Genomic DNA, 17396 nt, shown 5'->3' on the forward strand with positions numbered 1-17396 from the left:
CCACACTGTACCCATGTGGGGAATCGAACCCAGGTCTTTGGCGTGACGAGCGAACGCTTTAACCCCTATGGTCCCCACTGTCCCTGGAAATGAGAGAGTCACTGAAAACCCTCCGTTTTAAGCTGGAATCCTCTTTAAAGTTCACTTTCTATTAAATGTAGTATATATATTTAAAGCTACGTGATCGATGTGATAATTCCAAAAATATTTCATAATTTCCAATCGATGATGTAGATATGCGCTCTATATATAACCAACAGAGCGTTTTGGAAGATTATTCGGACAGGACGATCCGTAACTCTCAATAGTTGAAAAATAGATGAGGGGATAGGAGAGACGCAGATGACAACAAATGTTTCAGTAATTGTTGGCCGCGCACCGCGGTTTTCCAGATATATAACGGTGGTTACGTCATGAACGCTGGTTACATGCATGCTGTGGTATGGCGTCCCTATCGTTTCATCAGAAAACTGATCACTGGATTATCTGGTCCAGACTCGATTATTTACAGACCGGTGCCATATAGCTGGAATATTGCTGAGTGCGGCGTAAAGCAACTCATTCACTCACTTATCAAAAAGATTTATACTTGCTTCACTATTGTTCAATCAGACGGGATCATATCAGATTGCAAAAGAATAGAAGACATTTTAGCAGATACATTTTAATTATCCGACGTTCATGTTGAGGAGTGTAAAGTTTTATTTCCCGTGTATTCCAAACGTTAAACTCCAATATGAATGTCTCCGACACATAACCGGACCTTTTTACTTGCCCTCAGTGTAATGTGATAACCGCACAAATCCCTCCATGTGTCAAATCCGACATGGCCAGAGGATACTTTTTTCATATCAAACCTCCCGACTTGGACAAGTGAACTACTGCAAAGATGCATCCACGAGTTTGGCAGGAAGATAATCTCTGGGTTCCTTTCTATTATACTGTAAAGGATATTTCCACATAGAAAGAAACCAGACAAAATGTTGGTGTCTTGGGAACAGCCTCCCAGGAGGCAAAAGTGAGGATTGTATTAGCGCTTCTGTTGAGCGGTTAAGGATGACTGAGTTTGGTTTTACGCTGCTTTTAGCAATATTCCTGCAACATCACGGCGGGGGACACCAGAAATGGGCTTCACACATTGTACCCATGTGGGGAATTGAACCCGGATCTTCAGCGTGACGAGCCAACGCTTTCACCATTAGGCTACCCCACCGCCCCGGTTAAGGATGAATAAAGTGGAGGTTCGTCAACTTCATCCAGATGAACATAATGTACTTGAGCTGTGTTACTGGACAGTGTTGGTTTTGGCAATGGAAAGCTTGATGTAATGCACACCATTTAGAAAGATCCTACTACTAATGGGTGTGGGAGTGTGGAATTCAAGCTAAATACATCTTGTCTGGTTCTGGTGTCAGTCTAGACCCACTAATTACCAAGTGAATGTTGTCTTTGACATTGTTAGCTACCTAATTCCAGACTCAATTATTGATTATTTGTATCTGACTCTGTGCCAGCCTAGTCCAAGAACATACATCACTTCAGATCGAATGTTACAGTGCAATTAGTTGATGCAGTCTGCTGCGCAACCATGTTTTAGAACTGCGCAACCATGTTTTAGAAATCTATTCATTCACAATCCCAACTGTTGGCTCGGCTAATGACAGGTTTTGGTAATATACTCGCTCAGCACATGATAGGTTTGAAGTAATATCCTTCCTTTCTACAATAGGTTTGGCTTATTTCCTTGATTTCAACCAAGGGTCATATCCTTGATTTCAACCACAGGTTTTGGTCATATCCTTGATTTCAACCACAGGTTTTGGACATATCCTTGATTTCAACCACAGGTTTTGGTCATATCCTTGATTTCAACCACAGGTTTTGGTCATATCCTTGATTTCAACCACAGGTTTTGGTCATATCCTTGATTTGGATGACATAGCTGGATGTCACATCATTCTGGTGCTAATACTGTTATCCAATTCCATTAACTTTTTAACTTTGGTTCCCAACCTTGGTAATGGCCAAGGTTGAAACCACGGAAACACAAACACTGAATGGTTAAACATATACAGAAGTTTACTTGATGATGATGATGATGACGACATGTTCAGAGTACAATATTCGTTATTTGTACAGAATCATAATTGTGTGAGAATCTCCTCTAAAAGCAATTGTACTGAGGGGGTGAGAAGTCCCACGGCATCGTCCATGACGTCTGTTAAATCCCTCACACCACATACACTACAAAATAATCCCAGAATCCCTGTGTAAGAGTTGCATATAACGCCTGTACACACTTGCTGAGATGCCACTTTCTGCCACTCGCTGAATATGCAATCAGATAGCTATGGCTAAAGAACACCTCTGAAGCTGGTATAACATGGGGGCGGTCATCACTGACCTCTTGTCCGGATAGTAGAGACCGCTGTCCGTGTCTGGAGACATCGCTAGTTCCAAGGAACGTGTGAACACTTTGTCGAGGCAGATCATGATCAACCAACATCAAACTTTGTAAATGTTGAATAACACTCATAAATAAACAGAAAGATCTCAGGATAACCCACATAGCACAATTCTGATTGCTTCAACATTTGTAAATATGTCCTTTTCTACCCATTCTCGTTATCAACAGATCGGCTCGAAGCTGTTGAACTGTACATTATCAAACCTGCAAATATTTTTGTTTTAGGGGAGGGGGGTGAGGTGGGGAGGGAAGGGAACTGGGGGCCAAGAACAAGAAACTAATCATCAAAACGAAATGACACTGATTACTGAGGCAACGAAAAAGAAAATTCTACAAATGCAATGATGAAATTTGGATAATAAAGACAAAATGAAATCGCTGAGAAAAGGCTTCAGCATTATTGTCAATGTGAACAGAGTATCATTTGAAAGCATCCTATTGCAAAAGTATCCATAGTATACAGACAGAAAACGAACTAAAGCATACAAAGTGTGAACTATGAACATAGAAGGACCAGGCCGATCCAATGCAGTTGTGGCATCTAAGGGCTATTCAGTATGACTGACTGGTCACTGGTGCAGTCTTCCAAGGATGGGCTGAAATCCACACTGAGGCTGCAGGAAGAGCTCAGTACATCTGGAAGTTGTCAGACAGCTTGCATTAATCCCCAATAGCACAACATGTGTATATTGTTTATTATGTGTCATCATTAAGTCCTCTCTTATCAAATCGATGACATCGCAATAACAGCAAAGCACTTGTGAGTGTAGCATTGTCACCTAGCCGTCTTCTTTCGGTGGCGTAAACCAACCTGCAAAGAAACAATGTTCAGTGAAAAGGATCAATATCTGCAGAAAGCATTCAAGGTATTGCCAAACTACTTTTTAAAGGTGCTAGAAGTATTTATTCATATTACCATCTCATCCTACCAGGTACCCTATTACTGCTGGGTGAGCAGAGGCATAAATCACACAGTCACTTCAGGTTCTTACAAGACTTTTCATGGGATGCAGGGGTGGAAATAACCCATTGCCCGACGTCCGAGTCCAGTGTTTTTTTCTGTCGGGCAAGCAAATTTCGTATATCACACTGTACCGGTGTCCAGTTGACTTTCCAATGTTAGTTATGTTGTTTATTTTAAAAATACAACAAGAAAACGGCTGGTATAGTGAAAAAATTATCAGGGCAAGTGATTTTACATGTGCCACTGTTCTGGAGTACACTAGCAATTTTAAAGTTTGTTCCACCCCTGGGATGTTTTCAGACCTTCATGTCCTAGTAGCGAGCACTAAGATTTGATTTTAATGAGATTGACAGTTGCCTTGAATGGCACATAAAAACACACCTCCATTCCAAAACAAACAAAATTAAACTGAATTAAAAAGTTCAGGATCATCCCCAAACATAAATGATCCCAAACTTATCTTCAGTATACTCTGGCAGTTTTCTTCAAAGGCCTACATAAATTGATCATCAGCTGTTCATTCCTACCTGCCTACCTAACCTTGTGCCTAATCCACAAGACAAAACAAATCACCCTGTGTGTTGCCTTGTTTACTTGAAGAAACTACACCATACACATAGTGAAACCAATAAATATTCACTCAGATGTTTGTTTGGTGTTCAACACCTCAATCAGCCATTTTCCAACTATATAATCAGGGGTGGAAATAACCCATTGCCCGACATCCGAGTCCAGTGTTTTTTTTCTGTAGGGCAAGCAAATTTGTATAATACACTGTACCGCTGTCCAGTTGATTTTCCAATGCTAATTATGTTGTTTATTTAAAAAATCAACAAGAAAACGGCCGGTATGGTGGAAAAATTATCAGGACAAGTGATTTTACATGTGCCACTGTACCGGAGTACACTAGCAATTTTAAAGTTATTTCCACCCCTGATGATGGCTGTCTGGACCAGACAATCCAGTGACTGACATTAAGAGCATTGATCTACCCAACTGGGATGCCATATACACAGGTGAACAGGTGTTTTATTCACTGTTGCTTCTGGCACATCAGGCAATCAATTATACCACCCTGTCATATACATACCATTCTTTTCATGTATCTGTACAAGTGATTTGAAAGACTGTTGTGCTCTGGCCAAACTGTACTGGGTCTGTTGTTACAAAAAACAAGAAATTACTCACCATACACATAAAACGCAAAACAGAACACTCTATATATACTCTTTGGCATCCAGTCGCTGGGGCTTATTGAGCCTTATCTTTGAATCAACACTTGCACTATTTTTTTTATATCATATTTTATTTTCCGCAAGATTCCAGTAGTATGATTGGTACTTGAGTCAGGACCACCTGTGGTGTCTTGTTTAGGTAAAGAACGATGATATCAGGTGTAGAAACTATCACATATAGAAATATCTGTCTACTACACATGATCCTCAAACTTGTCCTTCTGTCGAGAGAGCTCAGAGTTTGGACAAATCATTTGGTTTCTTTTAATCTTTGTACCAACAATAAATATTCAAAACTGTCATACAAACGTCACTGTACAAATCTTCCAAACCTGCAAGTCAAAAGTCATTAGCCCAGAGATGCCAAACCCAAATTGGTGCAATTAGGAATCTGAGCTCCCTAAGATAGAACAAATTAGGAATTTTCCCAACAAAGTAGGGATCCCTATAAATTGTTGCACTCAAGGAACGAAACTTTTCAATGCCATTACACATCGCGATTCTTTTACAACCTTAAACCAGTTTGCCGTACTCGGTAGCAGTGTTTGTGAATGGTAAGTGAAAATAAAGTGAAATAAACAGTGCGTGGAACTTATCAGGCAGCCTACTCAACTTCCTGATTACTTGCTATTTTAAACAATTTAAGAAAGTGTTATATTTATTTAGTTATCATTTATTATAGTCAAAGATGATCCTAGCCCCCCCCCAGTAAGTAAGACTATCTCAATCTTTGTTATATTTTGAAAAGAATTGGAACGAAATTTGACTTTCGCAATAGCGGAATCAACATGCATTTTTCGGGATGATTCCGATAAATTCGGGAGGGTTGGCATCTCTGTTAGCCCAATCTGTCATTGCATGTCAGATTAACAACTTGGGACGCAAAGTTTCAACTTTAACCCAACACGATGCCAATACAAGCATGCCACCAGTTAAATCAACGTAATTATTAAAACTACAATACATTACAATCAACCCATCCCTTCCCTAAACACAATTAACTTCCTGATGGTTCCATAGCATGTACCAATGTTTTACATCTAACGATTATTAAATTTTAGATGCAACTGGTAAATACTTGATCGCAAGACTGACATGACCCGGCATGAAGTTTCAACACTAATGAAGACAAACCTTTGAAGCACTGAATGTAATGCGTGCTTTTCCTTTCACTAAAGTAGCTGAAATCTGCAATATGACGGATTCCAGACTGTACGCACTACTCCAACCCTGAATAAAACAAAACATGAATGAGTACAGGTCAGTATCTTCATCACTCAACCTTACTTACAGGGATACATCAAGACATTCTCAGGAGACAACATTCCATCCTCAGTCAGATGCAACTGCCAGTAAAAATTTTAACATTGAAGTATAATATTGCCCATTTATGTATTATCGTAACATCTTCAGCTGGGTAGACTTACATTTCACTAACAGGATCAGTAAACGAAAAGCTTAATTTTTCTGTTCTGCTTTTTGTATTGCAGAAAACATTACCACCACCCTTAAATTAAACATGTTTACAAAAAAGAGTAGTCTCAAATCAGAACAAAATAATTCATCCCTTTTATCTGCCACTTAGTTTGGAATTTCAGAAAAATAAGATAATGTAACATAAATGTAATCTTACATAAGTGGCCAGGCCCAACATTTCTGACAGGGAGAAAATATTTGTAATCTTACATAAGTGGCCAGGCCCAACATTTCTGACAGGGAGAAAATATTAAGCTTGTATTAATCTGAAGCACTGCTGAACCATCACCCAAAGGGAGATAACTCAAAGACAAATTTGCCCCAAAATATCTCTACCAAATATTAGTTCCCAAAAGGCATGGCCATCATTGTTCCCATACTCGGTAGCATTGTCCTGACACAGATCTACACTGTACCATCTCAGTCTCATGTTAATTTCAGGACTTGCTAAGAATCAAGAATTATATATATACAACACAGATCCATCCAAGGAACTGTCGTGGAGCCTACCTGTTTTGTAAGAAGCTCCATACATATGGCTCCTCCACCCAATACATAGCCTCCAGATATGACGGGATTCACCACTCTCACAAAAGGAGGATCAAATGGAAAGGAATCCTACAAAGAAAAGACAGCAATATCTTGAGAGATAGACAGAAGGGGACTATTCCGATTGGTAATCAAATTTGGGGTGTTTGTTGTTTAACGCCACACTCAGCAATTTCACAGCTATGTGGCAACGGTCTGTAAGTAATCGAGTCTGGACCAGACAATCCAGTGATCAACATCATGAGCATCAATCTACGCAATTGGGACACGGTGACAGATGTCAACCAAGTCAGCCAGCCTGACCACCAGATCCCACTAGTCGCCTCTTACGACAAGCATGGGTTACTGAGGATCAATATTCTAACCCAGACCTTCACGTGTGAGCCTCTGATGACAAGCATGGGTTACTAAAGAACAATTATAACACGCATCTACACGAGTCTAATCAAATTTGAACATTCGATGATATTGTAAATTTTATTTGGTGAGGCAAGGTGAGAGAAGGTTAAAGTTTGCTCCATTCACGATTACTAAAGTTATATGTAGCAACATGAAAGCACTGTGGCTGCTGTACCAGTTCAGACTTCATTATATCAGTAACCATTCATTGCACCTGAACCACACTGAGAACATGTGGCAGTCAACATGTTTAAGACATAATTTCAAGTATTTTTATGTTATTTCTCAAAATCATTAATATGAAAACGCATCTGTATCACATCTGCAGCAGTTAATATAGCTAATATGACCAGTGTAAAGATGTGCAGTTCCTGGTGCAGCCAAGAGACACAACTCTGCACAGTGAAATACTGTAATTAAAGATCACAGCAGCACCTGTTTCCTCCGTTTTGGACAATGTCACAGCATTCAAAGAGCAGGTCAATTACAGTGAAATCTGGACAGGTTCTGTTTGGTTCTACAATACATTCTCCAAGAATAAATAGATTGTTTGTTGTTTAACGCTGCACTCAGCAATATTTTAGCTATATGGCGGCGATCTGTAAATAATTGAGTCTGGACCAGACAGTCCAGTGATCAACAGCATGAGCATCAATCTACGCAATTGGGATATGATGACATGTGTCAACTAAGGCTGTAACGATTCATTCGCATATTCAGTGAATCGAACCGCAGCCTTTCATGAATTCAATTCGTTATTCGTGGTCACCAGAACCGAATATTAACGAATATTTACAATTTTTTTTTATGGGAGCATGTTTTACTAGCCTTGCAGTAGCCCAAGTCATGTTAGTTTGCCAAGGCCACACATGGTACTGTCAACTATAACTATTACATACCAAATTTGAGTGTCATGAGATCACTGGTTATTGCTGTGACAAATCAAAACTGTCAACATGGGCATTCCATATTGTACATCAATCACTTAACTACAATACTGTATTCGTGAATAATTATTCGTATTTGTTACCCAATATTCATGATATGTATCATATTCGCCACATAGTGTATTCGTTGCAGCCCTAGTGTCAACCAAGCCAGCGAGTCTGACCACCCAATCCAGTTAGTCGCCTCTTACGACAAGCATGGGCTACTGAAGAACAATTGTAACACGGATCTTCACGGGTTTTATCAAATTTGAGTAGACACTACAATCCTATTTCTACATGAACAGACAAACTGCAAAATACTTCCACTTAACCTGTTAATTCCAAAGTGGACCATGTCTTAGTTAAAACAGGTTATATTAGAACACAAGGGAAACTCTCTAGTGGTAAATTTCACACTTACTTTGAAAGTAAAACAAAGTTGGATGAAATCTTTCCCCTCCTTTTCCTTGTATGTCTGAAGATCTGAGTGAAGAGGACTGTCTTGATCAACCCTGTGAACATAACACACAGTGTAGCACACAAACACCAACACCTAAACTCGTGGAAGTAGCAGTGTATAAAACAGCCCATCCACCGTCCTTGACGGTCTATTTTTGTGAAGGACGGTCTATTAAATAAGTAAGGCCGTCCTTTGATCGGGGGAAATATTTGAAAAATAAACTTAACTTGGTTTGAACTTCGTCTTATCTATTATTTTTTCATTGTTTTTGTTTTAGGGACTGGCTGTCTTTGCTCAGGACTGGTCACTTTTTTGGACATTCCATATTTCAAGACTACTTTATACACTCACAGTAGCCACTAGAACTGGTCTGCCGGAACATTGTATTTTCTTATTTTTACAAGTCTGTCTGTAAAGGTTTTCTGAAAGTTTAACATATCATTGGGTAATTTAAACTAATTTGAATAGAAAGTACAAACAGTTATACTTTCTTAAAACAACTAGTCATATTTGGTCCACAAGTATTTGGATTATGAGTCAACAAATGCAGGGGCGGATACAGCTTTTTGAGAAGGGGGTGTGTGGGGGTGTGGGGGTGTGTGCACACACACTATTAAGGAAAGGAGGGGTGCACACTTCATTTTTCAGGGCAAAAGGGAGGGTGTGCATCCCTGCACCCCAACCCCTCTGGATCCGCCTATGAAATGTGAAATGACCTCACACTTATATCTTCAGATTGGTATAGAAAGGGAGGTAACTCTTGATTAGTCCAACAAGCCAAGCTGCAAATTTTCTTGCATTTTCTAAAATACCCTTCTCCCTAACTACCACACTTTTTAAAATATTATGGCAAAACATGTCTATTGGTTTTGGAGAAGGTGACATGAAGGCTATATTCTTCATTACAATGTGATTTATCTTATATTGTCATGTTTCATAGTTCTGAAGAAGAGTTTTTAAGTTCAAACACGTTCAGAAGGACAAGAGACTGATGCATTGCATATATTGCCATAGTGACCATCCTAATTACAGCTAGTATCAATATATGAATGAACAGCTTCTTATATCAAAGCGGGAGCAACATTTCAGTATAGGTTCTAATTCTGTTTTCAAGCAAGTTTCTGTGTGTGTTCAAACACCGAAAAGTTGCTCCCACTGTAACAAGAAGACAAAGTCATCAATATCCCCCTCAACGGCAAAATACTCTTTATGAAGATGTCTACTATAGTTTGGCATGAAATGCATGTGGACCCGGGTTTTTGTAAATATCTCTTCATCCAATGACCCAATCGATCTCAAACTGTGCAAGTGGATGTTTTGTCAGACAACCTAATCACATTGTAAATCACCGATTTTATGCATTTGTATTAAAGAATCTGTCTATGTAACTGTCAACAAAATAAACAGCAGAACGCAGAATGCTTGCAGAAGGAGGGAGCCAATGACCTGTAACAGCGGCAGTGTTGGGTCATAAAGGTCAACGTTCGTCAATGTAGGTCAGCTATGCACGTGACAGGTATGAAGAGGTGTCACAGGTCGTGAATAGGGTAAGGTGGGTGCCAAGTGTTAACCATCATACGGAGTTTGTTTCTCTGAGTTGTTCAACATTAACCACAAAACCCATTAGTGAGAATAATTCTGTAGGTTAAAATCTTTAAATTTTGCAAATAGCCGGCGAATGACATCTCTGATGACCCTGATGTCAAAAGAATCTAACTTTGGAAGCCTACCTTTTTGTACAAGGTTTTGTTTATTGGTTGTTTGTTTATTTTTTACAATTTTTAGCACGATGTTCTTTTTCATGCCAAGAGCAAAAGTTGTACGTTTCATGTAATCCGACACCTTATAAATCGGTTTGCTACGTTTGCTCTCTTTTTAAAAAAAATTAAACACATTTCTAATTAAACGTTTAGCATCATCTGAATAAGCTTTCATGATGACAGCTAGAAGTAGTCAATGTGAATGATCCAAACGGTCTATCACTGTGCAGTGCACAGGTAACTATCATGAACTACACGTGCATTGACCTTTATGACCCAACACTGCCGCTGTTACAGGTCATTGGCTCTCCCTCCCTCTGCAAGCATTCTGCGTTCTGCTGTTTATTTTGTTGACAGTTCCATAGACAGATTCTTTAATACAAATGCATAAATTCGGTGATTTACAATGTGATTAGGTTGTCTGACAAAACATCCACTTGCACAGTTTGAGATCGATTGGGTCATTGGATGAAGAGATATTTACAAAAACCCGGGTCCACATGCATTTCATGCCAAACTATAGTTATGATTATGTCAAATGTTTTGGAGTGTATACAGCAAAGTGCAAGGAGAGTATTGAAAGGTTTTTAAGATCTGCTCTAGAGAGGAGCACTACCCTCAAATTCAGTTGAAGCCTAACTTGTTGCCATGGAAATGCAACAAGATGACATCCTCATAGTCACAGCCTAAGTCACGTTTCTATAGAAACCACAAAAAATAAACTTCATATCTGGGTCTAAACCCCAAAAGGTACATCTAGGGATCATGCTTGACATATGTACCATGTTCGATGAAGCTAGCATGTATAGTTTGGGAGATCTGCTCCGGACAAGATGCCATCCTCATAGTCACAGCATAAGTCATGTTTCCATGGAAACCGCCAAAAATAAAATTTGCATCTGGGTCTAACCCCCAAAAGGCACATCTAGGGATTATGGTTGACATGTGTACCAAGTTTGGTTAAGCTATCACCAATAGTTTAGGAAATATGCTTCAGACAAAGTGTGACGGACGGACGCACGGACGGAACTCATTTCTATATCCCCCGCAACTTTGTTGTTGCGGGGGATAATAAAGAAGTTGTTCATCCACATATTGTTATCCTTCCCTAGTGCCCCAACTTCTAAATGCCTCTCAAAGAAGTTAGTGATAATGAAGCATGACATGAATGGAATTTTAACTTCTCCTCAATATTTTGCCATTCGGTTACAGAGTATTGTGAAGCATCACTGGTTCCATAAATTGTTACCCCTACTGACAAGCTCGTATGATCAGGATCATTGACTTACTTTTTTAACTTGACACACCATTCATACAGGCAATCATTGACTAGGTCTACTGTATAGATTTCTGAAAGAAATGTAATCCAGAAGTCAGTGTATGTAAGGCACATTTTTCAATCAACAGGGAATACTTGCATTTCACAGACAAAACAAAATCAAAGTGATGCTAAGCTCACAGTAACCATTCAATCCAAACTATAACATCTTAACAACATATATAAAAAATTACAGAGTTTCAAATTAAGATGGGAGTGGGTTTATGTGGTTATTTGCAGCACTGATTTTACCACTAGGGTTACAGAGGAACCATTGACTTTCATGCAAAATTCTGAAAAGCGGAAGTATGTTATAATGCTTAAGGCACTAGTAAAGTGAAGTACAATGCCTTACGTCTTTTAAAGCTTTCAGATTTGTATATGTCTCGTAGCTCCTTCATCAGCCTGTCGGTGGCCTGGACTGAACCAGTCACTGATCCCTGCTTAGAACGTAAAGGACAACAATCAATCAGAGCAGTAATACATAGTACAGGGTGTTCAGCTTGACCTGAGCTACTCTACATATGCTTAACCTGGGAGGTCAAATGGCACAAACGGCAGGTCGAGTTAACTTCATGAAATAGGGGAGCAGAGAATGTTAATAATGCCTAAAAGCCCGAATTGGAAACATTAAACCATCTGTAGCTTCTTTTCAAAAGAGAGTTAGGACATTGCTGACGATTTATCGACACTGAGATGTCAAGCGGCGACCTTGTGTCGGCTGTTTGGACATGTTGACAATCAACTGATAAAGGTGCACCCCTTCACAACAATAGACCCAACCAGTCTCAACAGTCACTGATTATGGAGGTTAATACCAAGATTATCTCACCAGTCACGGATCAATGAAGAATGTGATCGAGAGAGTGAGTATTGTTTCATGCCACTTTCAGCAATATTTCAGCAATATCACAGCAGGGGAAACCAGAAAAGGGCTTCACACATTGCACCCATGTGGGAATCAAACCTGGGTCTCCAGCATGACAAACAAACGCTTTAACCACTATGCTACCCCACTGCCCCAATCAGGTGGCACATCTCCTTAGCTTGCTTACAAGATTGCATCAGATCCCGGTAGCCTGTTTTGAGTGATAGTTACACTCTGACTGTGCTGGACATTCTGTTAAAATCACATCTCATATTTTCACTCTCACTGACATTATAAAGCATGAAGTACCAAAAAACAAGACAGAAAACATCTTAACCTTTTCAACCAATCACACTGCAGCAGTGAAAAGTCAGACAGATCAAATCCTTTTATACAACATTTCTTAACCAATCACACTTCAGCAAGCAAACATATATATTTCTAATCAGTTTTCATGACCAGCCTGAGTGAAGTACTAGTGGGTTTCCCCACTATGAAGGTCCTAGTCCAGAAGCTGTAATACCTTTAGGTAAGACAGACGTTGGTTCTGTTTCAGCCGTTCCAAGACAGCTAGGTTTTCTGTGTCAATTCCATCTATTTCCTCTTTGGCCTTCTGATCACTGCTGGAACAATCATCATCATCATCATCATCATCATCATCATCATCATCATCAAATGCATACATTCCTCGGGCAATACAAGACTGTTTTGAATCATATCTTAGACAAGAAGAGAGTACAATCTTAAACACAGTTGAGTTCACTCCAGCCACACTTTGGAAGATTTCTGTGCTTCTGTGCCACTTATAGTGTTGGGAATTGGTTAAAATCTCATAATTGATGATTGGTTTATTACAACCGATTGATGATTGAAAAATTGGTTAGCGTCATTAATGAAATTTGTTAATGCACACAAAAATAAGGAAAAAACATGTAGTTCTTTTGGCAAAATTTCACATCTTTAAGGGATGACTAGTATGGAGTCTGTAAGATAAATTCAATCATGACTTGAAACGAACTTGTAGTGCTTATGAAATGTAACAGACAAAACCAGTTTGTGAAAAATATTGTTTATGAAAACAAGTGTTCCAGAATTGTTTGTGTTCGATTATGAGAAAACATGATCGATTGCTTGGTCGTTTAGTCACTGCGTCCAATCTTCGATTATTTCAATTAATCGGACCACCACTAGCCACTTAGTCCACTAACCAAACACAATATTTTCTTTCCATAAACCTAAAACAGTAGGTCATGCCTACTAAGGGACTCCTGCTTCCTGACTGTCTGACAGCTGATTTAACGGGACTTGAGTTGCTTATTGCCCAAATAGTGTCCCCGATATTTTACAATGTTTACCCTTGTCTACAATTTGTTTCACATTATTGATTACACAAGCAGTCTGTGAAGTTAATAAACTTGACATTTTGTCATTTAGAACTGGCTTCAACACAAAACAACATGAGCACCCTCTGTGTTAAATTTGTGTGAAATATGCACATGGTTTTGTACGTATAAACCATCAGTCAATTGTACAATGTTAACAGGGAGTGAGGCCAAATCTCCAGAGCAATAACCCCAGAACATGACACAGATAACTACAGTCCTGGGCCCAGACTTTCGAAGCTCTCTTAACGCTAAGATTGTTGTAAGTGCCATACATTAACATTAACTTACGACTATCTTAGCGCTGAGAGAGCTTCGAAAATCTAAGCCCTGGGCTCAGACTTTCGAAGCTCTCTTGTCTTAGTGCTAAGATTGTCGTAAGTGCCATACATTAACATTAACATACGACTATCTCAGCGCTAAGAGAGCTTTGAAAATCTAGGCCCTGGTTGTTCTCATCAAACTGTTTCAGGATTGTCATCCCTCATATATTGTTTGACAATTCTGTTTGTTAACTCACAGCAATCGTTTGATTTCATTTATCTGGTTGGAACAAAAGAAGATCATCCCTTAGTAGTTCTTCCCTACCTTTGAGCATCATCTTCCATGTCATAGTGGAATTCATCTTCATCTTCTTCTTCAGAGCTCTCATGGCGGTCTCGCACTGGTTGTCCCTGAAACACCCAGCAGCTGGTGTGTGAGTTTAATGCTATTTGGAAAGAATTTCAGGTAAACTTCACATTTCTCTAGAGTAGTAAACTGAATGCAATGAGTTTTCCACCGCACTCAGCAAAGTTTGTCACATTTACTCCTGAACAATTTTATTTTTCTGCTAATATGAGCTACTTTGGTATCTAATTCAAAACTAGTGGATCCTGATACAACAAAGGGATGCAACTCTCAGAATGGATTTAAGTGCCTGAGACCACAAGGTCGCCAGTGTCCCCTGGGACAGACATATTGAGCATTGGACATCACATGACTATATATCCTGAAAGTAATAGAGTGAGTGAGTTTAGTTTTATGCCACACTCAGCAATATTCCAGCTATATGGCGGTGAAAGTAATAGGATATTATATGAGCGCGCCCATGTCATACTATGTTTATGACACGAGTGCCTAAATGTTGGTATTTACCGAGCGAGAGCAAGTGATATACCGATATTTAGGCACGAGTGTCGTAAACATAATATGATATGGGCACAAACATAATATTCTGTTTATTACTGTCAAATTGAGAAAATAAACCCATATCTACTTCCAAACATAGGCTGGCTACCCGCCGTCGCCGCATGTAGAAGGCAACGTCACAGAAGAAACATGAAGTCATAGCATTGTTCCTGACGTCACGTCACCATGACAAAGTGATATTTTGCCCTAGGGCATCGTATGAAAAATATGAACCCAGATATTTTCGCCCTGATAGGTAATAATCCTAAATACTGCATCATAGACGTAATGTACTCATGTTACAGCAGCTCTCTTAAACTTATGACTTCACTGCAGAGGATTTATTTATAAGTGTTGTCACTGTTTCAGATGTTGATGCTTCTTTTAACATTCTTAAATATGTCTGTGACATGAAAACAAAAATAAATATCTGATGGTTATCCAGAGTAAACATAGTAAAGTAAATACTGAGAAAAGGAACTTTTATATTCCTGAGTAAGAGATTTATTAACTGATCACTGACCTATTCAACATTGGTGCGTAAAATGGGCATTCGGAGTAAATTATGATAATAAGCATTATTCAAACTACATTACAGATCTGTAACACACAAGATTCTACCTGATCTGCCTCATGTCTTTTGGAGACAAGCATAAGGTACTGGTTATACCTGTTGTAGAATCCCCAGAGACAAACAAGAAACAATGGATATCATCATGTTCCACAATCAGGCTCAAACACATGCATTATAAGTTGTTCACTGGTCACGAGGAGGACATGGGTTGTTATCTTGCCTCACACATAAATGTCTTTTTCTGATTGGCTGAGCGCTCTTCTGTCATTTTCTATGTACCAGGGGTGGAAATAACCCATTGCCCGATGCCCGAGTCCAGTGTTTTTTTCTGTCGGGCAAGCAAATTTGTATATCACACTGTACCGGTGTCCAGTTGACTTTCCGATATTAATTATGTTGTTTATTTAAAAAATCAACAAGAACACAGCCGGTATAGTGGAAAAATTATAAGGGCAAGTGATTTTACATGTGCCACTGTTCCGGAGTACACTAGCAATTTTAAAGTTATTTCAACCCCTGTGTACCCCGCTGGGAATGCCGAACAGTGGGAATTCATTCGGTACTTTGTGTTAGTAATTCTTCTTTATCTTTCCCAGTGGGTAACTTAGAAAATGTTACTCGCTTGTAAGCAGGATACTTTGAAAATAATATAAGAGTGCTCAGCCAATTGGAAAATGATATTTATGTGTGAGGTAAGATAATACTGGCTATAACTTCTCTGCTCCAGAACCCCAATAAGGAGACAAGGGTACTGACAACTTTGTGGCTCCACTAACAGACCTACCCGGTTGACTAAAGCACTGTCAATAAAGGCGATCTCCTCTGGTACAGGGATGTCGTGGAGGGAACAGAGCTCTGTCAGGAGTAGCTTTACCTGTTGTAATATCTGGAACACAACAAGCAAGGAGTTAAAACATTAACATGGCATGGACCAACACTGGCAGGAAACAGTATCAAGAAGCCTGAGGTGAGAGGTGAGGTGAGGTGAAATTAGGTTTTAACGTCATGCTTGAGAATATTTCGCTCATATGACGACGTGCATGCGTGTGTATGTGTATGTGCGGCTGCTTGTACTAGCCCAGACTTAAGCTGGTTTTATAGTGCTAGCCAACTGAGATACCATGCTGCAGTGAAGCATGAATACCCCACTCAGACACATTATATGACTCCGAGCCGACCAGTCCTTGTTGTACCCATTAATGCCAAGCACCAGACAGGGACCAACAAGTACCATATTTTAACGTCTTTTGGTATGACGTGGTCGGAGATCGAACACGCGACCTTCCGCTCTCCGGGCGGACACTCTAACCACTACACCACGGAGGCGGTCCAAGAAGAAGCCTGAGACATTTGTAAGCCGTGTCTGAAACTAAACAGAGTAAGCTGTAAGCCTTCAAGCACATTTATAAAGCTGTGGGCCCAGTGTAAAATGTGGAGGGCAGTTGAAGAAACACTATTACAACATAGATTCTGTTTGGCAAGTAACACAGTATCTTTACATCACAAAATGGCCTCACAAAATCTGAGATGAACAGACAAGGTGTATCGAGTACCAGAAAAATATATATTAAAAACCTCTAAAGCAATGCAGAAATGGTTTAAACGGCAAGTTATGCAATGCCTACTGTACTGCATACAGTTCACATGAACTGATAACCCTCATATCTCTTCTCCACTTGGCATCTGTCCCCGGTCAGCATGACTGATTAACGAGCAGAGTAATTTGAAGATGGGTCCCATTTTACAAAGCAATAGCAGTGTTATCATTCATTTACCATGTTTAGAGCTTAAAATGAACTCCACCCATGCAGGATAAGGTGTCAGCCATAACCCTTTAGTTGGAGA

At 39.5% G+C, this 17396-nt stretch overlaps 1 protein-coding gene across 2 annotated transcripts in view; it reads right to left on the reverse strand.

Annotated features, from left to right (window-relative positions):
- Positions 1 to 2061: 2061 nt before the first annotated feature.
- LOC124282405 (ubiquitin-conjugating enzyme E2 Q2-like) overlaps positions 2062 to 17396 on the reverse strand; it is a 36578-nt gene continuing 21243 nt past the window's right edge. The window contains exons 3-12 of one of the 2 annotated variants that reach the window (XM_046718385.1): positions 16336 to 16437; positions 14396 to 14481; positions 12949 to 13045; positions 11913 to 12000; positions 11529 to 11589; positions 8441 to 8531; positions 6653 to 6760; positions 5801 to 5896; positions 4522 to 4588; positions 2062 to 3278 (exon numbers count right to left, since the gene is read on the reverse strand). In XM_046718385.1, coding sequence (XP_046574341.1) covers positions 3247 to 3278; positions 4522 to 4588; positions 5801 to 5896; positions 6653 to 6760; positions 8441 to 8531; positions 11529 to 11589; positions 11913 to 12000; positions 12949 to 13045; positions 14396 to 14481; positions 16336 to 16437 — 828 coding nt within the window. In that variant the 3' untranslated portion in view covers positions 2062 to 3246. Of the gene's footprint in view, positions 3279 to 4521; positions 4589 to 5800; positions 5897 to 6652; positions 6761 to 8440; positions 8532 to 11528; positions 11590 to 11912; positions 12001 to 12948; positions 13049 to 14395; positions 14482 to 16335; positions 16438 to 17396 lie in introns of both variants that reach the window. The other variant, XM_046718384.1, reaches the window with a different exon arrangement.

The sequence above is a fragment of the Haliotis rubra genome, unplaced genomic scaffold (genome assembly GCF_003918875.1).
Source record: "Haliotis rubra isolate DU_JTF1 unplaced genomic scaffold, ASM391887v1 Scf3, whole genome shotgun sequence".
NCBI classification, from domain to species: domain Eukaryota; kingdom Metazoa; phylum Mollusca; class Gastropoda; order Lepetellida; family Haliotidae; genus Haliotis; species Haliotis rubra.